The sequence below is a fragment of the Pagrus pagrus genome, assembly GCF_965226575.1.
Source record: "Pagrus pagrus genome assembly, chromosome: 14".
Lineage (NCBI taxonomy): Eukaryota > Metazoa > Chordata > Actinopteri > Spariformes > Sparidae > Pagrus > Pagrus pagrus.
Window position 1 is genome coordinate 27,953,757 of NC_140198.1, and position 24,514 is coordinate 27,978,270.

The 24,514-nt window shown below is 39.4% G+C and overlaps 1 protein-coding gene across 2 annotated transcripts in view; it reads right to left on the reverse strand.

Annotated features, from left to right (window-relative positions):
* The window catches only part of ntm (neurotrimin), a 475,162-nt gene that overhangs the window by 131,851 nt on the left and 318,797 nt on the right, over positions 1-24,514 (reverse strand). The window contains exon 2 of one of the 2 annotated variants that reach the window (XM_084374046.1): positions 7,778-7,868. In XM_084374046.1, the coding sequence (XP_084230172.1) occupies positions 7,778-7,868 (91 nt within the window). Of the gene's footprint in view, positions 1-7,777; positions 8,371-24,514 lie in introns of those variants that run through there. The other variant, XM_084374045.1, reaches the window with a different exon arrangement.

Consider the following 24,514-nt stretch of genomic DNA (forward strand, 5'->3'; position numbering starts at 1 on the left):
AACATTCATCAGGGGGACACAAACATGACCCCAAATGAATGATTATGTTGCTCCTGAATGCATGAATAAGCAACTGCCTGCTAATACGTTCACCATATTAAATTAACAGGTAATAAATTAAGTCAAAACTACCAAATATCTCAGCACTCCACCGCACCTAATTCATGGTGATATCCACACTGTACACAAACAGTTACAATCCCGTCATACTAAATGATAGATATAACACTGGAAAGGAAATTATGGAGTGTGCATGTTTGTGTTTATTTTACTGACAATACAACCTGACTTCATTCTTTACCAGTCTTTACCACTAACACTAAGACAAAACGATCCATCAATAAATCTATCTAACACTGCCTGATTAAATTAGAAAAATGCTTTCAGCTATATTACAACTCTATTAGAAAGGACTCAATGTCTCAAAATCTTGTTAACTGATGAAATCATAGAGTGATCCTATTCTGTTGGAACTCTCGCCATCAGAGCCTCTTCATTTTGACGATGAAAACTCCTGTCTGGGACAGTAACATTGAAGACAATAGGTGAAAAACAGAGGACTGATGGATGGCAGCCTGGCTAGATGATGCAAGGTGAAAGAAAATGGAATTACAGAGAGAATCGTTAGCATCCCTCTGTGAAATCAAATTATCAGCTTTCCAATCTTGGCCCATGGCATATGAGGAATAAAATGAATGGACCCGCAAAAGAGAGCTGCTTAAGCTCCTAACATGGACTGCACAGGAAAATCTTCATGGCTGACAGCAAAGCTTTGGGCACTGTGGTTTCATTCACAACACTGATGCAGCAAATAAGCTGAAGGCCGAGTATCAATACAACTTCATACATTACATTTGTCAAATGGACATCCTGCATGCTAAACTAAATATCAAGACAATTAAAAACCTATCCTTGATTGGAACAGACCTTTGTCCCTTAAACATTTAACCTGAATGTGTTCCTCAGGCAGCTAGAAGAGAAAGGAATAAATGTTAACATGATGTGGCTCTGAGACCAGCATGGTCTGCACAGGTAGATAAGCGTCTCAGGAGGTTGTCAGCCCACCTTGGCCACTGTCGTGCAGACATTCATTAATTGCAGTCTCAGGTGGCTATGTGTCTCTTTTTAGGTCTGTTTGGATGTGAATTAATCTGCTTTTTTTGTTTAAACCAGTAACAATAGTCTGTTTTATGTAAAGCACTGCCAATACATTAACATATATGACATCAACAGATTTTGACACAAAGCAAAGTTCAGCCTCCCACAGTTCAGAATTCAATGGCATGTGTTAGCAAGCTTAATTCTCAATCTCACTTGTGAAAGAAAAAAACCCTTTCTATACACTCACACATCTGTGCCCTTGACTGCTGTCCTTACATTTCATGGAGAGATGCATCCAGAACCAAGAGCAGCTGGTCAACAGAAAGCCAGGAATGGAGGAGACAAAGAAAAGCAGAGTTTTTCCAATAAAGTGACAAAAAAGAGGGCAGTTAAAACCTCAGTCATGTGCCTTTTCATTCTGTATGTGCCTTTATTTTTATGCTTTGTAAACATTTTTGTAAGAAAGTGGTATGAGTACTACCATTTGAGCCAGGTTTTAGCCTTTCAACCTGTAATCTGTTTTATATTATACTTGCAGTTAACTGAAGCTAAATGTTTGCCCTTTTGTAATGTTTAACTACATTTTCCAAAGCACATTTACAACAGAAAATGTATTGTGAAGATAAGACGGTGGACATTTCCAGTCACTAATTGGAAATTGGATACTTTCCTTCATCTGGTTTTGTTTGCAATCCAAGTGCATCACAGTGGTGAAGAAAAAAATAAAAAATCTTCTCCAGACACCTGTTTTTTTGGTATATAAATCAACAAAAGGGAATACAGTTGATTTTTTTCTTCAAATACTGTTAGAAAATGTAAGTAAAAAACTTCTATATTTTAACAATATTTAAAATGAGTCACATTGGTGTAAAAAATGTGCTTTTATGCATGTATGTGCCCACATTTTATGCTGTAATACAGCAGTTTTGCTAGACTCTCTCCACAGGAAGTTTTAGCAACGGAGCAACTGGGGAGTCAGAGCTCACATCACATTGAGATAAACTGATAATTAGTTATTTATACATCATCTGCACAAATCAGGCCACAGCACTGAAAACAACACCAATACAAAGGAAATAGCAGCTCTGACTTTCTTTCATTTAAAATGTGATATCACCCTCAGTTTTGGCAGTTGTCAAAAAGGGCAATGGGGAGCTTGTTAGCACAGTGCACAACAGGGGTGGTGAGTCCCACATCCATAACATCATTTGTGCCAGAGGAATGCAATACATCCAAATTTTCCCAAGGACTATAAAGGTAATACAAATTGGCTCAGCTAGCTGAAGGAGGGTGGCCTACCAGCATCATGTATGCTACTGTGAATACTTTGGGCTTTTAACCTTTCTCTTATTTCCCTTGTGCTTCAAATGTGCTGTTGAATTTTCATGTTCTCTCTGCAATCACACTGTTATAGAAAAAAACTTTAGTAATCACAGCTATGTGTTTTAAAGTTCTATATAAATACAGCAGGGTTAAAGGTTACTGAGGTTGCAACTCAGTATGTCAGTTAACTACTGTATATTAACAGAGTAAAAAGGAGTCTGCTGTGAATGCTGAAGAGAAGCTATCAGAAGGGGTCCTGGGTGGGAGCTGGAAAAGAACCCAGTCTTGACTAGCTGGCAGGTGGCCTGATCACACAAGTACTGGATAGTCCACTGTCCCACATAGAGACCTGGCCTCAGCATGTCTCAGAGGTACATGGAAAAATACAGAGGAAAAAAAAGGGAAACAAATATTTAAATGAAATGTATTTTTAATTCCAAACCTATTAGTGCTCATGAAAATCCCCATAGTCTTAAAGTTAAATCAAATCTATTATTTCCTGTCATCAAAAGCCATGCAAATATGATGCGCACAACTTCTGGACTGTTATTAACATTGTGAAACGGTCAGGGTTTGGTTAGGCTTAGGCACATAAATCACTTTGTAAGGTTCAGGAAAGATCATACTTTTGGTTACAGTAGCTGAGTAGTAGTAAGTGAGGTTCCTCCAGGAAGAAAGTCCAGTGTTTGACTCTTCCTACCACCCAGACTACCCCTCTCCTTGGACCTTTCTCATTCTGTACAGTACTGCACGAGAGGGGCGCTTCAAGAAGTGACACTACTGGGGTAACTACAGCATCAAACTAAGAAGCATTGGGCCACTGACCAGGCAGCGTTGGGAGGGAGAACTGGGTGGTTTCACTGGTTAAATACTATTAATGTGAAGCAGCCACTATAGATAGCTGGACAGTATTACAAGTTGAGCATCCAGTCTCAAAACAGCATGCACTCTAGATTCAAATGCCTTTGCAACCAATGTGACTGCATGAGTGGGCACTCATCAAGAAGATGAAAGAAAAGTACAGCCACAGAAAGTGTGAATCAATTTCACATTGAAACATCCATTACTGCTCAGCCTGGAGGACTGATGCACATCATGGCAAGTTCCAACTTGCCAGTCCCATTGACATGTGCAAGGCTGAACAGTGGAGTACTAATGACAGTGCTTGACGATTTAGGGAGGAGAGGAGCAAAACTGCAATGACAAAAGTTTTGTTTTCCATCTACAGTACAAGCATTCCTTTGAAGACTAGCCTGTGCAGTAATATGCAATTGATCCGACAAAATAATGAGCTTTGACATACAGCAGAAATATAGGATTGCCACAGACATGCTCTCTGACTGCTACCACTTACAGCCTGCAATTATGGACATGGCAGCACTGTCCTTGTTCCTGAAGAGGGTCAGCAGTGAGGGCTGAAAGCCAGGACAGTACTTGACCAGAACTGTCAAGTACTTCAACAAGAGCCTACTACTATGGTCCCTCGTTTGCTTCTAATTCTAAATGCAGCTATTTTACATTTGCATTTGATTTTGTTAAATAATAATTTTTTTAAAAAGTTGTTTTTAAGTTCAGTATAGTCTACATTACAGATATTTCAAATGTAACTCAGCCCTGAGTGTCCCAGCAGAGCAATGAACAATGTTTAAGCAGAAAACTGAAGCAATACACTGCATTCCTAACACATACACAGAATTGCTTCCCTGACCCAACCTGATACAGGTAATTATCATTGTTAGCATGGACAAGGACAGAGATTCTTAAACCAAATACATCTAAAAGAACCCAGATCAGCACATTGCTGACCCCCGTCTGATTCAGTTAGTCTCACTATACTGTTGTTGGTATCCTGAGCAGTCACCCTGTCTTATTTGCTCACCGTTTGTGCTCACAGTAAATGAAACAACAGCCAAGATGAGCTCCTCCTCACTTTACAGATGACCTGCTGGAAGTCAAAGGACCACTCAGGATCCCTGGACACCAGTTTATGAATCAGTAGCAGGGGTTAGATGGACAAATTCAGTCATTAAATTATAAAAATTCAAATAGTTCCTGTGGCTATGGTTTTGTCTTTGTCATTTTCTCTTGTTTTTACCATCGTCTGTAATGAAGCTCTATAGAAGGTTCAGACAGGAAGACAACTCTTTAGCATGCTCAGTCCTTAGTTAATTTCTGCTACCATCCTTTCATTTCCTCCTCACTCATGCTCACTCATAATTGCCTGTCATTATCTGGGGCTGTTAATTGATATCAGCTGCTCAAATCAGCTAGTCACATCTATCCAAAAGCACATCAACACACCTTCACAGTTAGCATATCATCTTGCTGCTGCTTTTTAATTATGATTGTCTCCCTGCCTTTAGTTCATTCATGTTGCTATTTTACGCCCTCTGCCTCCCCATCACTGCCCAGTCTTTGCAAATTCACTAGCTTCATCGTTTCATCAGCCTAACTGTCTCAGAAGAGTCATCAGCCACCACCGCTACCAGTGTGGTAACGCCATGGGGGGATTCTTCTTGCTGCTGCTCAGGGCAGACGCCCATCAATCACAAAATCTCCCTGTAGAGTCTATGCGACAAAGACTTTGTGACAAGACTCGTTATCCAATATCATCTGCCGTAACATATCACATACCATATCATCTGCTTGTGTGGGTGCATGCTTGCATACGGGGAGGGGCCAGGGTCAATCTTCGAATAATGGTTGTATAGTTCTCAGTGAAAAACCAATAACACTTTTGCTTGAAATGCCCATCCCTAACAGACAGTACTTCTTCTATCCAACTGAAATCATTCAGAGATTCTGAATGAACTCTTTACATGGACGCTAAATAAAGTGATCCAATAAGATGTGACTTTACATGGCCCAAAGCATTTAATCAGAAGGTAACTTTTTTTGACATGTGCAAAGTGGTTCTGCCCGCTGTGAAGTGTCTAATCTACTGGAAATACAATAGATGAAGAAGAAAATGTGTTTTTTCCCATCAAGTCGTTCATTTATTCGCTCATTCAGTTAACAAAAATGTTTTAACTGCCACAGGCGTGACCCAACGCTATAGTGTAGTCCAGCTGCCTACAATACAGCACTTATAATTACTATGACCTGGATGACTCAGAACCTTCATCAACAATATATATTATATTCCAACCAGAGAGAAACAATCAGATTGAGTGTTAACATGGTTATAAGGCATCATTATGATCAGCGGCTTGCAGCACCCCTCTCGATCTGACTGAAAATGATTTCCCATCAGACTGGATCTGATTCGTCTCTTCCAATTAAGGTGGTTCTCCTGATTATTAGAGGAATATTAGGGTCCATGCAAACTTAGTTAGTGTGAGCTAACAAAAGACTTCCAAATGTCCAGGTTCTAGGTACAACATGTTACGTTAATGAGAGTATTTGTTTGGAAATGATGTCAGATAAGACCTTGCATCAAGAGTAGCTCTAAAGAAGTTCTCATGTGATTTTTGCAGCACTGTGAAGGGTTGTTGTGTAGAGTGTTATGAGTCACAATAATAGAATTACTTGCTTCTGTACAATACCTTGAAAAAGATCAATATATACCATGTACTGAGGATGCACAATTAATAGCAATATTACTGATATTACAAAAATGGCTAGCGCAGGATCAACATCGCAGGAAGCTGCAATTTGTTGCTAAATGTAAAATGTGTGACAAAGCAGTACTATAATGAAGAACTGTGGTGCTGCAGAGATGTCCTGGCCTCAGAATCTTGTTCTTCAAATGTAAGAACACATGTTTGTTTGCACAGACCCCAACAAATGTCACATTGTCATGATTTTAGTGGTTAATTGCAATGAAAATTAAAATTGTGATCCAAAAGTTATCCTTTTCAGTAATGGTGAATTATATTGCCATCGCTATTAAAAGGATCACAGTAAGATTTTTTTTCCCCATATCTTGCAGCCCTACCATGTTTCATATCACAGGGAAAAACTGACAACATCTAGGGCATAAAATGTCTTTATTAAATGATAAATATAACAAGGTTTGTGTACTGTATGTTAAGCACAACAGCATCTAAGTTAATTTCATTGTGGATGAGGTAGGGCTTTGTCAGAGCATAGCAGTTAGAACTGGTGTGTCAGTATAATGTGAAAAATAGGTATTGAACCGGTGAAAATATTCAGAATCGATATGCATCAATGTTTCAATATTTTTGACACTTATGACCTACATGAAAGCATGTCAGCTCTCAGGACACAAAAGGTATCGCGGGGGAATGATTCTGTCAGACTTCACACGGGGCCATCAATGTGGCTGATTTGTTAATTTCTGGACTCCCTGGCAGGGAAACACATGCACCCACCTGAAGGAGGTTATTGAGAAAACAAACAAAACAAAACAAAAGACAGTGATGTAATGATGTGACCACGTGTCTCTGGACAGCTCTGATTGGACGTGGTAGGCCTAGACTTCAGTATGAATCACTGGGGTATTTTTGCAGTTGGCAGTGGACAGTCTCAGTCTGACCTCAAGAGAAAAGTCTGAAAATTACTGTTAGCAAGAAAAAGCCTGCAGAAATCATTCATAGTGTCAGTACGGCCTCAGAAAGACCTGCCTGACACTTCTTGTAAACCCATCCTTATTATGGCTGCAGTACATCTGTACGGTGTGAATGCAGAAGTGTGCAGCAACACTTTACCCATCATCTGTTAACACTGCTCCCACACCCTCCACCTCACACACACCACACCTCACACACACTGGTATCAAAGAAAATCCCTTCCTTTTGACCATTGTGATTATTGCTCATGTCACATTTCACATTCCCGACAGCACTTGAAAGCAACATAAATCCTTCCACGTCCAGTAAGCCTCTGAAGGCGCATGGGGGGGAAAGGTCACCACAGACAATCTCCCATCCTGAGGAACTGCCCGTCAGTGCACCGCAGCGCCTGCAGCAGCCTCCGTACTGTATGTGTTTGTCTTGTTGTGTCTCCACACGCGTCCTCCTCCCTCAGCACACCTGACGGCTGTGTTTTGCTCTCTCTCCTCCCAGACACACACTTTTTTCCCTCCACCTTTAGTTCTGCGCCGTTACACAACAATTAAAACCGCTAAGTCTCTCGTTAACAGCTGCTGAAGATTAGGAGAGTATCGCTTCTGGATTGAGTGTTTTCCAGAGACTAATCCTCTGAAATCCCCCTGTTTTTCCGAGGCGGGAACATGATAAAACAGACAACACTTCAGTCGTGTTTCCGTCGCTCCCCTCCGCTGAATGCTTCAGTTGCGACAGCCCGCAGACAGCGCTCAACTTTGGGCATGTTGTTGAGGAGCAGCAGCGTGCGGAGGGAACAGAAAGAGAACAGAAATGTGTTGACTCACCTGAGGAAGACCGTCTCTCCTTGTCGCACGGTGATATTGTCCATCACTTTGTTGTCGGATTGAGAATCCCCTTGGCTGCGGACCGGCAACCCTGCAGGCACAAGAAGCAAAATCCTCAGAGAGAGCACTAGTGTGCATTTGGAAAAAGCGACAAAGTGTCCCCGGAGAGACATCGTCCTCAGCATGAACAAGTGGAGAGGAAAAACCCCACAGCGAGACAATGAGTCGGTGTTTCGTCCCGTCAACGGTCCCGTGGAGATTATTTACCCCCAGTTCATTAGTCTTAATCCAGATCTGCTGCTCAGGTACCGCGCGGTGCAGGGAGGAGACGCTCGACCCTCTGGCTGCACTGTCAAACATCCACTGTTTATTGCTTTTGAAAAATAAATCCCTTATCACTGTGGCGGTTTAGATGTCTCCAGTTCTTTACCAAGTTTTTCTCTTTTCTTTTTCTTTATCATAAGAAGTAATAAGCAGCAAGAATAAAAATCCCTCAGGATATATTTCAGCTGTTAATCTGAAGCCTGTGTGCCTAAACACCAGGCGAACAAGAAAAAGACGAGCGGCAGGTATAAAACTGACTGAGATGCAAGTTTGCGATTTGCATCGGCTGTCAGTGAGTTGAGTCTGCCGTGCTCTCTGTTATGAGCGCTTTCAGTCTGGCTACGTCAGAGATGGACAGTCGGGGCAGTGGTGAGAGCAAAATGGATTCACATTAGCATCAAATATACCCTGATATTGCATGTATATAGTGCTTTATGGATTGTTTGGAATGTTACTTTGCATTGGTACATCAGCAGTGAGTTAGGCTATAAACTGTTGTTTATGATGACCATTTTCATCTCTTATTCCAATGATATGCATATATTATACAATTCCCTGTGTATTGTGGAACAGTATTTATCATAAGAAATGGCAGTAAACAAATGCAGAACCCTGCAGAAAGTGGGCTAGAGCCATCTGTTATAGGGCTGCAACTAAGTCTTTTGTATTTTTATAATATTTTCATTCATTTGTTAATAATGCTCTCAGTGATGATAGAATTAGAGTTTCCAAAAGCTCTTGCTGACATGTTCAGATTGTTTGTTCTGTGTCCAACCAGCAGTTCAAAAAAAAAAAAAAAAAGTTTTATGTCATAACAAAGACCATGAAAAGCAGCAAATAATAATAATAATAATAATAATAATAATAATACATTTGAAAAGCTGGAACCAGAGAATTTGACTTAAATAACTCATCCACTATCAAAATATTTACCAATTGATTTTCCATTGATCAACTAAATGACTTACATGTATCAGCATTGCAGCTCTAATCGATGATGCTCTATCTTTACAGTAAATCTTTAAAAAGAAAGACACCAGAAACAACCTCCACACACAAAAAAATAAAAAATAATTCAGTATGCAACCTGCTTCTCTAAACGCTGGCTGCTCTTTACTACAGAAATACTTTCCTTATGGCTAACTTGCATACTGCATTATATGAAAACCAGCACAATCACTGTGATTTAAAGGGGGGCTGCATAAATTCTGAATGAATAAATGGCACATTCTTTCTCTTACAAATGACAAGTTGAACTAAGCAATGATAACCCTTCTTGAATTAATGACAATCAGTGGCCTCCCCCACGGCCTTGCTTGTTCTGGTATCACCAGTAGCATGTGGTAGATACAGCACAAATAATTTGAGCTGCTGTTTGATGATTGTTTCATGTGTTATATCAGGGTCTTAACAGAGATTACTTTTCTCTACTAGTGCTGCTGTTTCACTACATGTGAGCTTGCACCATTATCCCTTCAATTGCCTCTGGTGGCTCAGAAGTTACAGTCGGATTACAGATATAACAGATACAGCACATGACTAGTAGAGAAACTTAAAAAGTTACTGTTATATAGTGTGAATTTTGTATGCTAGCCAGCCCCTCGTGATTTTTCTCCTGAGATAAAATACAAATCAAGTCTCATTAGCTTCATGAGTATGACCTGTCAAATTCTTACCCCAACAAAAGGAAGAACGCCTGAAGACATATCATCTGAGAACTTGGGATGAGAACCGGTGAGCTGATGATACGCTGTTTACACATTAGTAGTTACTAAATGCTGGCCATGCTAATTGGTTGCTTTGTAACGGCAGGCTTGACATAACAAAACCTCTAAAGCACCTTGTACAAAAGGATGAAAGTATAATGGCTGCTGTTTTCCACATGCGTTTAGATGCAACATCTGAATGGCCTCTTGTTGCCATTAAATATCATTATCCTGAATTATTATCTTTATTTTATTATTGAGCAACAAATTTCATTGAAAAAGAAAAGGACGTTTGCAGAAAAAAAAAACTCAGCCCGAAATTCTTTATATGTGTCTCATTCACACACACCATGCATATATTATGTTTTATGATTCACACTTTTCATTGCAAATTCCTGTTCAATTCAGTTTCAGACTCAAGCCATGCTGCTTGTAATAGAGGTAGCTGCTAGCCTGAGACGTTAGCTTTGTATTGAGCACTTGCATTCTCTTCTTGGTTCTCTCTGGAACTGTCCAGCGCAATCAAGGCTCGATTACGCTAATTTCAGTTTATAAGGTAAGCAATACAAAAATACAAACTTTGAAGGTATAAAAAAAGGGTTAAAACCTGGAAACAGGCCAAACCTTTTTTTCTTGAAATAATTGAATTATGGCAGTGTCCCATTTTTTACAATGGAGATGTCAAGTGGTACACAGGACCAAGACAAGGTTTTATCCAGAGACCAGGCAACATAAAGAACAGAGGTGCAGTCTCATGACCTGTGTGACCTGTGGTCATCCTGCTCTCAGGTTTACACAACTCAGCAACAGACCAACACCAGATAGCACCATCCTTTTTTGTGCAGTGTTAAGTGGTTGACTTGAAAGGCACTTGCAAAATAACATGTATTATTATTATTATTATTATTATTGTTGTTGTTCTCCAATTCCTCATCTGCATCAATAGGCGATCATAACCAACACATGTTCTAAGCAGGTGTAAGCTGTGCATCAAGACAATGTTTGAGAAAAAGGAGAATGAGACAACACGGTTGTCATGGCAGCACTTGGGAACTGCACAAGAGAGAAGTGAGGTGATTATAGGCTACAATGTAACCAACCTCCATAATTGTGAACTGTGAAGTATGTGATGCTGAGAAAGAGAAAGAGAAAGCAGCTGCAGTGTATGGTCCATAGGCATGCAGGTGATCTAAACAACTCTAAGCCAGTGAGTCACAGTCTCTATATAGGTTCTTTGTGTCACACCTATACAATGCCACAATGTCCATTTTGTAACTGCTGCTGCAGCCTGAAGGCTAAAATAGAAGAGTCCAGCACAAAGACTGATGTACAACAGTTGAATGGCATGTAAATTGCGAAATTCCGAAGCTATAAGCGGTATGTATTTTTATTTATTATTTTTTAATTTTTTCCTTCAGTATGAAGTTTTAGTGTTTGGTCCATCGGTTTATTTTATTTGTTATTGATTGGTTAATTCAAGAGTGACCGTGTACAATAAACACTGCTGTGAATGCGCCAGTTAACATTAACCCTAACAGAATATAAGATTAACATTGCAAATTTAGTGCAATTCATTTCAAGTGTGCAGAACAATCATTAAAATAAAAAAGGGTATTCATGTTTGTGAAAAAAACTTTACAGTTCACCGCACAGACAGACTGAAGTCAGTCGGTGCAATGGATTTTTAGTAGTGACAGAGTGCTGATTAACCATTTCATCAAAAATGATGTAAACGGATCTGACTCTGCACTAGAGCTGTTTGTCTTGGTGAAAAATAGAATTACTGTTTCAGACACAGTTGGGGGAAAAAAACACTTTGTTTTTGCCATGCTGTTAGATGGGTATGAATTATGTCAGCCTCATACATTTTAATGTTGGTGGCCAACCATAGGGATGATAAAACTTTTACACATACAGTATGGGCCCACAATAGATCTTTTTGGGACACCTGTAAAGAGAAAACCAGATTGATCATAGTGTTTGGACTTACTGAGAACAATTTAACAGATCTGATTCTATTTAAGCCTGACTGAAGAAAAATTGAAGGTACATAACTTTGACATGGGTATTCTATGATTTACAAAAGATTGTCAAATGCCTTCTTAAGGTCAAGGAACACAGCTCGACAACACCACCTTCATCCACTAGAGATTGAATTTGTTCTGTGGGGGAAAAAGGAAAAAAAAAACATTTGGCTGTCTCAGTTGAATCATTGGAGCTGAAGCCAAATAGCATTTGCATGGTAACTGAGCTTGTATTCAGATGTCAAATGATTTGCTCATTTACCAATTTTCTGCAACCTTGGACATTGTAGGTAGGATGCTGATAAACCTGTAATTATCCTCACTTTTACAAGTGAAATGACCTCTGAAGACAGAAACATTTCTTGAAAAATCTAGAGGTTAGTAATTTGGGGCTAACTTTTGTGCTGAGCTCTTAATGCATAACCGAATCCATACGAAATATAGCCATCATCCACGCCCCCGTGTCTGGCTGAGAACCTTTGTTGATTTTCTCTATTTTTTCCTTTCAACTCTCTCTGCTATCGGTTATAAAGGATTAAAAAGTCTAAGACATGCTAATTCTACAAAAAAATATTCCTTGAGGAAATTTCAAAGCCCCACCAAACTTCAGAAAACCAAAACTTTAAAAAAAATATAGTCTTAATCACATTTTGATTTATAATGTTGGTAAACTCTGGTGGATGGAAATAAATGACACCACCTTTTCCTAACGGACCCTGAAATCACTGAGAAAAGAAAAGACTAAAACACAAACATAGAAATCTATTGTCTACAGTCGTGTGTTCATGTGGGACCTCATAGCCCATGAAACTGAACATACTAATCTAACATAATGTTTGTCTGTTTAAATTAAAAGGTTAAGATGAATGGTTTAATTGACATCAGAATCTGACAATAATAATACAAAGATTTCTCTATCTCAAGGTTCCAAGCCTGTATTGTCTTTTTTCGTTTCTCCATCTTTGTTTTCCATTGACAGAAGAACAAGAAGTGTTCGTTTACCAGACAGCGACAGTGTTTGCACTGCTGAGTCACTGTGATGTTCAGAAGATGGAGATTTTCATGCCACAGTTAGGAATCCACTACCCACAGAATTAACACCAGTACAAATTTTGGATCCCTTAAAGGTCTATCTTCTACCTTCTGTACTGCCAATAAAACATTGGCACACATGTTAGACTGAGCTATCTCCTTGAGACAAAGAGATGGTTTTGGTTTAATTCTACTCATCAGATACCAGGTTTGTGATCGATGAGTCACTACACCCAATATCACAGTACCCAGTGGCTGGAAACATTTAATTTCTGTAAATGCTGATTTTGTTTTTCGTTTGTGATAAAGACTGCATCCTTTATAGCAGCATGTGGAGCACAAGAGGAGATGTTTCTATTTTTGATCCATACTTATACGTGTCTGATGTAATGAAACATGGACGAGTGGAGAGGCTGCTCTCTAATAATCACAAACATTTATGCTTGCTTGGTTTAGCCTAACTAATGCAGGTTCTCTGACTGCCAGCAGCCTCATAGCAGCCTCCTGACATATGACAGCCCCGCTGAAAAGAGTCAGCGTGTAATTATTCAGTCCTGTGCTCACAACAGCTAGTACCCTCACTCATTTAATCCTTGTGCTTTTCAATACCTAATATTTCTGCCTCTCAGCACATTTACCTCAGTTTGTCACACTGTGAAGGTAATGAAATCAACACATGAATCACAAGAGCTGCAATCAAAAATATATTACTGGTGAATATACAACTTGATTTTCTTATGCCAAATAATTTTTATCGTATTATGCATATATTTTCATCAATTTGACATCATTAAAATCTGGAATAATCTAGTCTATGATGAGGTTTCCAAATGTTCGGAATGAGGTATCTACATGGCAGGAATGACAATAAGTTTTAATTAGTTTGACTCTCAGGGTGTGAGTTAGTCATTTGTGTCTGTGCCTGAAAGGCCCCAAGAAGCTCCGCCTGGCCAATATATGTCAAAATCCATTATACATCCGAATATGACAACCAGCATTACTGGATTGAATTCAAAGCCGTTCTGACACCAAACCACATTGAGCACTTTTCTCCATCTGCAAAAGCATAATTTGTGCTCTCTCAGCTGCAGTTTAGAAATGTAAAAACATGTCAAATTTAGTTTGCAGAGATTCTCTATGGATAATATGGACACTATACTGTATCAAATGCCTCCCCGCCAGCAGTGTGTTATAAGGCTAGAGGAAGTGGGTGTTCTTCAGGCTTGACAGCACGAAAGCTATTTTATAGTCCAGATCTTGAAAGGAAGAGAATGAGATGTCACCATCCAGAACAACGAGCCTCCAGGCAGCACATTCCCAGGAAGCTATACAGCCACGTCACTTGACTCGCTCGGAGCGCTGCAGCTCGTAATCGAGGTTCCACCTCCACACAGACTATAAATGCCACTGCTCTGCAATCCTCCATCTCACCTGAATGAAGTTGTCAAGTAAATGAATGAGCGAGGTAAAGCCTCCTGCGGTGATATCTAATGTTCTCAATCTGAAACACCTGTTTAGTCAATCACTCACTATCACCATTTGGATCGTTTGCTAAGTCAGTAAATTAGGGATGGCATGTCACCTGAACATATGAGAGAACAGGTCAATGAAACATGGTTATTTATTGTCTTCAATTATTCAATTTTGGGAGTCACTGAAATACAATTTAAAAAGGCTGCCTGTAAAGTAGAACTGCAAAAGCTCTTACTGCCAAATTTCACATACATGAGCTAACAGAGAAATCATCACCAACTCTGCAGTTCCCCTCAATTCTCAGGGCCCAGACACACTCAACTGACATCAAAGAACTACCAACAACAAAGCCTGACTGTTGCAGAGTGGATATTTTTAAGGACACCTGGGGATAATATCAGCTGTTTTTGTCACGACAAAACTGGGTGTTTTTTCAGGAGACCTGGGGATATTTCCAGCTGTTTTTGTGGCAACCAAGGCTATTTTTCCAGGGAAGAAAGAACAAATCCATCCGTGATTGTGGCGACTTTAACAGGTATTTAAGCCAAACCATGATGTTTACCCAACCCTAACCACTTGATTTTTGTGTCTAAACCTAACAAGGGCATAACCACAGCGTTGTGACATGAGAGAAATAGAATAGTCAACTTAAACAAATGTAAAGTCGTAGCATGAAGAAACATTCAGTTTTAACTCATCTGTGGTTTTGCAGAAATGTACTTTACAACATTTATTCTAGTGATTGGGTTGCCATGTCGGCTAAATGTGTAAATAGGTAACTGTTTGCACCCAATGATTTTATATGGTTTTACGCTACATGGTTATGCATGGTTATGGTTTTTGTTTTGTCAGCTTGTTCTGCTGTGCTAAGGTGGCCAAATACAAGCAGCTATAAACATTTTCTACAACAACTTTTTTTCTATTACTTTAAGCGTCCGTCTTTGTCTTATTCTTTGACAAACAGTGACCAGTTAGAACCTGTGAATACCAAACTTGAAATGGTGTTGCAGCAGAGAAACCTACACAAATCTCTGGAGACAGAATGCCTTGACTTTTTCAACAATTAAGCAAAACCCACAATCTATACCTAATGTTGATCAAGTGTTTCAATTGCCCAAAACTCTCACACAGGATGCAGAATGCAATCTCTGCTCTGCTGTGTCCAAGTCCTGTGCTTTGTACTCCCAGCCATCTACCCCGACTTCCCCATTGTAATATAACACTCTGGATTTCATATTGTCAGTGTCAGTGGAAAGTATCCACACACCCTGTTTTTGGGAAAAGCAAATTAGTCATATGTAATAATTTGTTGTTGTATATGACAGGAAAAAAGCTGAAAGCAGAGTGTAAAATCCTCAGGTATTTGGGTTCTTTAAAATGATGATACAAAAAGAGATATTGTGTCTATGGTAGCTTCGCCGATTTCATCTTCCTATGTTTTATAGAAAACAGCATGGCAGAATAACAGCACAGCATTCCTGCCTTGAACAGGCTGTGTAAGGAGCTAACAAGAGTGAAAACAAGCCCCCATCTACTTGGTGATGATGATGTCTAAGTAAACTAATGGTAATCATGCAGGCCTAATTGGGTGGTTTGAGTCAGAGGGCCATGGGGAAAAGCTGGGTGAAGGCAGTAAATGACACTCCTGCTTCAAATACTGTCGAGATGTCATTGAGCAAAGTGCTTAACCTCTGTCGACTCCACTGGAGCAAACTGGACAGCTTCCTGCCATGACCCAGTGTTAAGCAGTGTGTCACTCTAAAAACACATTTACTCAGCACAGTCTCGCTCTCTACCTTAAGGTAAGCTGACATTCTGTTGTTAAAGCAGAATTTGGGTCTTTAAAAACTCATAACAAAGAACCTTTTATCCATTGTAAAGAGGAATGAATGAATGAAGAGTATGCATGAAAAAGACTAACAGATGAATGTCATCGATGTGTAGTGTGTCATGATGTCACTGCTCGTCAGCTCTCTATAGGACTGACTTGCTAATCAGCATAATCGTTTTAATAACCATTCAGGCAATCCTCCACACATTAAAAGGGGATACTACTGTGTAGGCCTATTTTCAGCAGTAATGGGTTCCATGTGATGCCCTACAGCAACCATACACATGAGAGTATTGTATATCATGATAATCCCCACTATTTAACGTTAACCAGCATTTTGCCACATTGTTTCATTAGTCAGCAGAAGAGTGTTTACATAACATAACATAACATTACATAATAGTTACTGAAGAGCCACGTATTGTGTTCGCTGCCACAGAGGAGAAATAATGTCATTGTTCATTCAGCATTACCACAGCATCTTCCTGCATTCTTCACAGCTCAGTTGGTACAAAAAAATTATAAAGTTAATTAAACTTGCTAAAAAACTGCAGGTCTCTCAACAATGCTTCGGAGCTGCAGATATGGAAAGGTAAAGTACAGGTCTGCCTTTGGAGTAACAAATGCGCTTCACAGCGATAAAAACAGGGTATGCATTGTGGAAGTGAATCAGGTGATAGATGGTTGAATGTTTTGTTTTCTCTTTGATTTAATTTGCTTGTAGCTACAAAACGTTTCACAGGTTAACACTGGAACACCTTCCTAGTGCCTGCAGGTTCTTAGAGCGACAACTACCAAAAACAACCCACATTCACTTGGAACATGCAGAAAGCCTCATCAAGACTTGACATCATCTAACTTAATCTACATCTTTGATCTCCTGAAGTTTGGCCCAAGCTGGCACCAAACAATGTTACGAATCAGAGAGAGATTCCAGAGCATGTGTGCATTAATGGATATGAAGAGATGTATTATAAAACAAGATATGCACCATTTAATCACATAAAGCATTAATGCCGGACTACATGTTCTTCAAGTGTTCCTTGATACATTCAGGCTCCAAAATCATTCAGAAATGGTTATTTAAACACTTTACACAACCGTTCAAAGTCGGAAATTGCATGTCACAAAATCTTGATTTGGTACAGTGAAATGAGGACAACTCCAGATTTTTTAATAGTCTTCCATGTATTTAGGTTGTAGAAAGCTCTCTTTACAAAAATTGTTTTTGTGTGAAGGCTTAACAAAAAAAGTGATAAAACAACAAAAACACTGTACAATTCTTCAGCCAGACTGACAACAACAACAAAAACAGATGAAGATTCCTCTGCAGTTAAAATTTTTTGTATAATTAACTGGAGCTGAGCATCCAAATCTGTGCAGATTTAAACAGGAACAGGCTCCTGCTTTAGTGTCAAGTGCACAATAACGTATATTACAAACTGAGATTATCAGGTGTGTTGCTTTAACAAAACTGTTATTAAAAAACAGAAAAGAACTAGAAGGTTGGCCTGTTAGAATTGAATCACATACTATGCTCACTATGGACTGTAAGATCACAAACATTCAAGGAATTTCCATGACATCTGAGCAATCTACATGACCACCAAACTAGTCAACTGACCTTCAGTTGAGATTCTTATGTTCATCAATGTCTGTCTGTCTGTTTTTTTAATTCAAATGAAACTCAGTGTTTCAGCGACTTTGACTTGCCATTAGCTGTGTGTTTCAGCTAATACTGTCTCTGTTGACGTTCATTTTTTAAATGTTATAAAGTAAAATTCTGGCCATATCTTACAAAATGCTCCATTAAGTGCTAAGTGCTTTCAGTTTCCAACTGTTTCACTTCCCCTCAGCAGGCAATTCAATTGAAGTGAGTTCTCACAGCTTAATTACTTGTTTCTAACATATGCTGATCATGCTGAGGGGAAGTTAGACAAAAACGAGTTTGAAATCAAAATGGCAAAATCAGCAGAAACCAGTGGGAAGTTTCCTTGGGATGTATAAAGAAATTAACAGGTATTTATTAACTGCTTGTTGGAAAAAATTGCAGAATATTATTATTAGAGAATGTTGTCCATGTCCATTTTTAGGAAATTATTGTGTAATTCGGGGGTCATTTCAAAGAAATTTCAAATATGTTACCTGGTAATTACCACCTACTGACCATTACATTTTTCAGACCTATAAAACAGCATACATAGCCTGCTTTAGTGGAAGGCAACTGATAACTTAGTGCTATCAGTCTTTTTATCTGGTACCTGTCTACCTTCAGACATGGTTACTCTTGAGAAAATAGTAGACATTTGCTGTAAATATTAGCTTAACTATCCTATGATGATTTTTATTGTTTATATAACAGGTGCTTTGCAATCTTCCAAAACACCATACCATATTATCAAAGAGAAATTAACTAGCTGAACCCGTCATTGAAGACATTGCCTTTGGTTGTCTTGACAACAAACTAATGAAAAGTTGAAATAAGTGTTAAGATTATTGAGAAAGACACCCACATGCATTAGGTACTGAGAAAATGACAGGAACAAACTCAAAACAGCATCAGGCAACAACAAAAAAAAACGATCAGCCCCGATCAGCTGCAGTCTGCAGTACCGTTCAAAGTGTAATTTACACTTATGTTGGGAGCCACAGGGCAGATGCGCATGAAATGGATCATGCTGCTGTTCTGGACAGCGAGTTAAACGGTTATCTCTGCCGCTCTGCACTGTGATCCCTCTTGATGACTTCCAGATGGTCATCCTCCATCTTTAAGACTCTCTTTGTCCACAAGGGAAGCTGGTGTAATGAGGTCTTTGTCATTGGCATTAATGAAATATCACCTTGCAGACTGGAGGGAGAAATGCGGCATGAGAATCTCAGCGAGGAAGTCAGATGGACAGCTCGACCTACCGTGGTGAAACGCTGAGAATACCACTGGAAAATCTGGATGACTTAAAAACGACTGGTAACTGGTTCACACATAAATCACACACATATATCCTAGTGTAGAATTAAGCTCACAATATAATTGGATCTCAAGAGAGCCTGGTAAGAAAAAAAATGACAACGTGAATGTGTTTTTGCAAGATTTCCCCATTGTATGCGAGTGATTACATGTCTAAGTAATTGTGCTGGAGCACTTGCAGATGTGCAGACAGGAAGCACTTGGCTTGGGGTTTGGGCTCTTAGAAAAAAAAACAATAATTAGGAGTGAACAAACAGTGGTGATAACAGCTATGTGAGAGATACTGTGGTTGAGTGGCTGTGAAGCTGGCTACTTGTGGTCTGGGAGAGGTTTCCAATTGGCAGCGAATCAGAGGACATTTGCACCCGGAGGCTTACGTTCCGCTCCACCCCTCATCCCCAACACTCACTAAGAGCGAGCATTTGCCAAGATCTTAATCACAGTGGGCTTGAGCAATCAATACCAAAGTGGCCCTTGTGTCAGACATCCCCAAGAGGAAGTGACCATTACTTTCTAATAAAGAGATTGATGCCGGCAAAGTCGTCTTCATCACCCCTTAGCAATGGCTTTCTGACTGCAAGGCATGTTAAGTGCACTTTTGCAGTAACACGTCCTCAGCTATCAAATGTGCCCCCCCCCATGGAAATACACATTCCATTCAGCACCGTCTTTTCACAAACATCTCATTTTGTTCCTTGCCTCCATATGAGCGCTCTGTGTAGAAGGGAAATGGATTTGAGGCCATATATCATACAGCAACATATCCAAACAAACAACTACATGTGGCCACCCCGAGCAATGTTAAAGGAAATCTCTCTCCAGTCGATAGACTCACTAATTCACACAGGTCAAAGCAATATAAGGCATAAACGCACAAAAATGAGAAAGCCACTTTATCTTCAGATGTCTTAATAATGTGGATGTCTGGGGAACAGCTCAGTAATTATTAATGGCAATGGTGTGGGCATGTTTGTTTATTTGTCTCAGCACTTTTTTTTTGAGGGGGAGACACATACACACACACTAACACACACGCACTTTGCTCCCTTGAGTGCAGGCACTTTAATAAACATATTTTCTGCTGGTCTAGGGATTTTTTTTTTTTTTTTTTCAGAAAAGCTTTATAAAAGTGTCAGCTTAAGGCAGAAAGGTGCACCCATCTAATTATTATGTAGTTATATTCTTTTTGTTGACAATATCAAGGCTCTATGAGTTCTCCTACGGGAGTGGGAAAAGGAGCTTACTGTGACTAATAACACATTAACCAAAGAAATATGCAAAGCCTTGTAGCAACCCAAACTTTTGACTTTTTTAGGCAGAGGTTTTTCATGCATATTCAAGAGGAAAAAGTTTATTGAAACGTGTGATGACTGTACTAAGCTGTGACTCAAGCATTTTGCATGCTTTTGTTTATAACAATATCATAGGACATAGGCATAATAGAGAAAGAGGGGCAGCACCGATCAGTGTTTCAGGTTTTTATAATGTGAATTGAACTTCAATGGGTTTTTTTTTTAAATAAAAATATCGAAAATGAGATGCTGCATCTCAAGGGGCTATCCCTCAATAAATTCAATTCAATTAAATTTCTGGTTTATTATGAATTGGGTCTTATTTTGTTATTTAGGCCATCAACAGATGATGATATCATGATTATGATGATTATTGTACTCCTAGTAATGGTGGAGATTTGTTAAGACAGTGACATTAACAAGCCAACTGTTTATTTGGAGGCAATATCAACCAACCAGCAACCTCAAATCTCAAAACCTTGCACAGGAAGACACAACTACAGTTATTTAAAGTTGATAGATGTTTATATCAAATAGTTTGAAATTAAAGTTCTATACAGGATATTTACTGCCACTAATTATCGCAGTGGAGCACCAACATCTCAGACCAAAACAAATGTGTGCTTCCTTGACTCAGTAGTCGGGAATGCATCTATTTAAAAACGCAGATCAAACTGTCAAACATTGCAGTGCTGATCAAATAAGGATCAAGACCAGTGATGCCCCCAAGCAAAAAATTCATGTACATACCTCAGTCTGAAAAGGCTACCTGCCACCAGTTTCCCCTTACTGCTGTAGGTGTGTGCTTTATGCTAAAGAGGCTGTTGCTGCCACTGCAGCTCTGGTCTTCGGCTCAGGGGCTGTGTGCTTTGTCTTGACGTTAGCCGCTAAAGGAGTGCGTTGCTACCACAGTGGCTCTTTTATTGGGCTCAGGGGCTGTGTGCTTTGTGGGAGTAGCTGTGGCTCAGGAAGTAGAGCGGGTCATCCAGTAATTGGAAGGTTGCTGGTTTGATTCCCTGGTTCCCTATCTGCACATTAAATTATCTTTGAGCAAGATACTAAGCCCCACATTGCTCCTCATTTAAAGCACTTTGAAAGGTCAGTAGACTGTAAAAACACTTTAGAAATGCAAGTCCATATATTAGGTTAGTGGCTGAACAACAGTCTGTCACGGCCACTTATGCTCACTTGTTTTTTGGCTGTGTGCTTAGTGCTACTGAGTGAGCTGTTGAACTGCTTGCTCAGAGGCTGTGTGCTGCTGGCTCAGCACATCATTGTCATCATTAAAGGTATACAACTACGTATTCCACTTTGATGGCTGAGGACGTGTTTCTACAAAAGTGCACAAGTCTTGCAGTCAGAAAGTCATGTCAAGAGGTGATAAAGGCAACTTTGTCTGCTTCACTCTCTTCTTCTTGGGGATGTCAAATGCTTGCATGTAATAACACATCTAACATCATCATTATGAACGTAAACAATAGACATGGCTATTATTAGTACTCACCGTGTCTAGCAGGTTAGTATTGGGAAATTTTGTCTGCACTTTCTCTGACATTCTTGTACAACTAGCTTGCTAGCTAATTAGCTTTAGCAATGCATCCAAATGTACAGTTACTCAGTGTGAGCAGGCAGAAACATAGGTCGACAGACAGGTAGGCTATCCAATCTTTTCATATAGGCCAAATGAGATGTTATGATAGGCTTGGAGGCCTGCAGCCGCCACAGATTCTAGAATTTTATTTTATTTTATTTGTCGGGACATTTGATTTATTGACTGCTGTAAGGAGGTTGAGAGATTTACACAATGTAACAAAGTGTTCAGAATAACCTACCATCCTTAGTGTTCAAAAGTATGTATCTAATGTGTGTACAGATGTTCAGCAAGTTTAAACTGCTCAAAAGTTTGTTCAAAACTAATGAAGGCATATGATTATATATGATTGCATCAATGTTGCATTGTGCTACAAATTACATACTATATACTATGTTCATACAGTGAGGGATGCTTAAAAAGAGGAGTTATAATTATCACAAATAAATTAATAAACACACTTATAGTCTCTTGTAAACCATTTATTTACTGTGTATATACTGCTTTTAACTGCAGAATAGGAAGCTAAATTAAAGTGTTCCTGTTGAATTGGAGTGTCACTATTTTGTACCGTGATTGATAAAATACTGCTTTGATGCCACTGCAGTGTGTGGTTTTTGACCTTGACCACAGTACACATAACACACTTTGTACTATTAATGCCTTCCTCTCACATGATATATTTGATTGTTTATCTTCTGCAGCAGCTCACTGAGGATGGGTTGGTGTCCCTGGAACCTACTGCCCAGTTACAGAAGAAATTATGAACTCCAAATGCAATGTGCCATCACAACAAAACAAGATAAATAGACCTTAACTGCCTCTTAATCCAATACTGAGAGTGTAATACTTCACAGAAACAGCTTCCCTGTTTTCCGTTAGATGATATAATGTGCACATGTAGCCTCATGAAGTCACCTTTGCTTAGTCAAGCACTGGCAGTCAGTGTGTAGATGAAACATATGAAGTAAGGTAGAGAGGAGCTAATATTGCAGTTGCAGTGTATGGATGATGTTGCATTTGTTCGAAAAATTAAATGTTCCTTACCATATCACATTATCTTATCATTGCAATTCATATCATAAAAAAACACACAATATATTTCATACACTGCATCTGCAACTCACCTTTATGCCACCTGTATGTTACGTCATGTAAATTATGTTACTTCACTGTATTAATAAATAAAATAACTCACTGTTGATTTTTGGTTTCACACCGGGCACGAACAGTGGTCTCCTGAATGATAGTTCTGTGCTTGTATCTACCACCTCCAACCTCCTCCCTCCTCCCTGTATTGAGTTGTCACTCTTTAAGCTATTTGTTGTCACTTCCTCCACTACAGCTATAATAAATACTACAGCTGATATAGGTCACCACCTAACAACAAACGTAAATAAAAGTCATAATGAACTGCTTCATTTTTTTCTTTTATATGGTCATTTTTCTTTGGATAGGCTCGTTTTTCACTGAAAAACACCTAAGATAATATTATAATAAATAGCTGTAACTTGCCTATGAAAGGTCAGTTGAAGACAAAAAAAATCATATAACATCTAAAACATCCAATTACATGATTCTTAATAAAACAAAAACAAAGAGAAAAACCAGCTAAACTTCCTGAGCTCTGTCAGAGTTCACAGTGAAGAAAAAAAGAATTGTGTTAAAAACATCCATTCGGAGACAAGCCAAATGAAAAACTCTTACTTTAAATGAGCCAGACCAAAACTTCAGGTCTCAACTTCCTGATCTGTCTGATCTGCCTCAGCCTTTTATGGCCGTTTTTTTACTTTACTGCTAAAGGTGGAAGTGAGCAAAAAAATATTAATCGGCAGCTTGAGGGTTGCATCAACTACACACCTCTAGGTCAAGGTCATGGATTCATTTTCCCCCCATGGCTTGGCTCAGCACTCTGGATTATCTTTCTGCTTGAGCTTAAACTGTTGCATTTTTGGAAGTGACACAGTACACTAGTGACCACTGGGCAAAACACAGACATATGCACCCAAACAACAGTGACAAACCTGGAAACCTCTGTGAAACACTGAATGTAAAATGCAAAAGAAGTGCCAAGTGAGAAACTGGGAATGAGATGATAGTAGGAGCATGGCAGCAGTCAGTGCTAGACCACACACACACACACACACACACACACACACACACACACACACACACACACACACACACACACTGGACACTTCTAGGTTACCCATCAATACTTCTCACCTATCTAAAGATGATACAGGTGCTGTGTTACTTGCGTCTTGTGCCATGGCAGGGGGGTCATTGAAATTAAATGCCAACCTCAGAGCCGCCTCTTAGTTGATGAGGCCTGTCAAGGCAGTGGGAGAGTGAGGGATTGTGCTGAAATAGAAGCACAAGTGTGTCAGCTCCTCTCCTCTCTGCCAACAAATACTATGGCTCTGTAGTGTGGAGGCATGTGCCTGTGGGTAACAGTGAGCAGTGCTGGACAAGAGGTGAAGTGAAATATTCAGGATA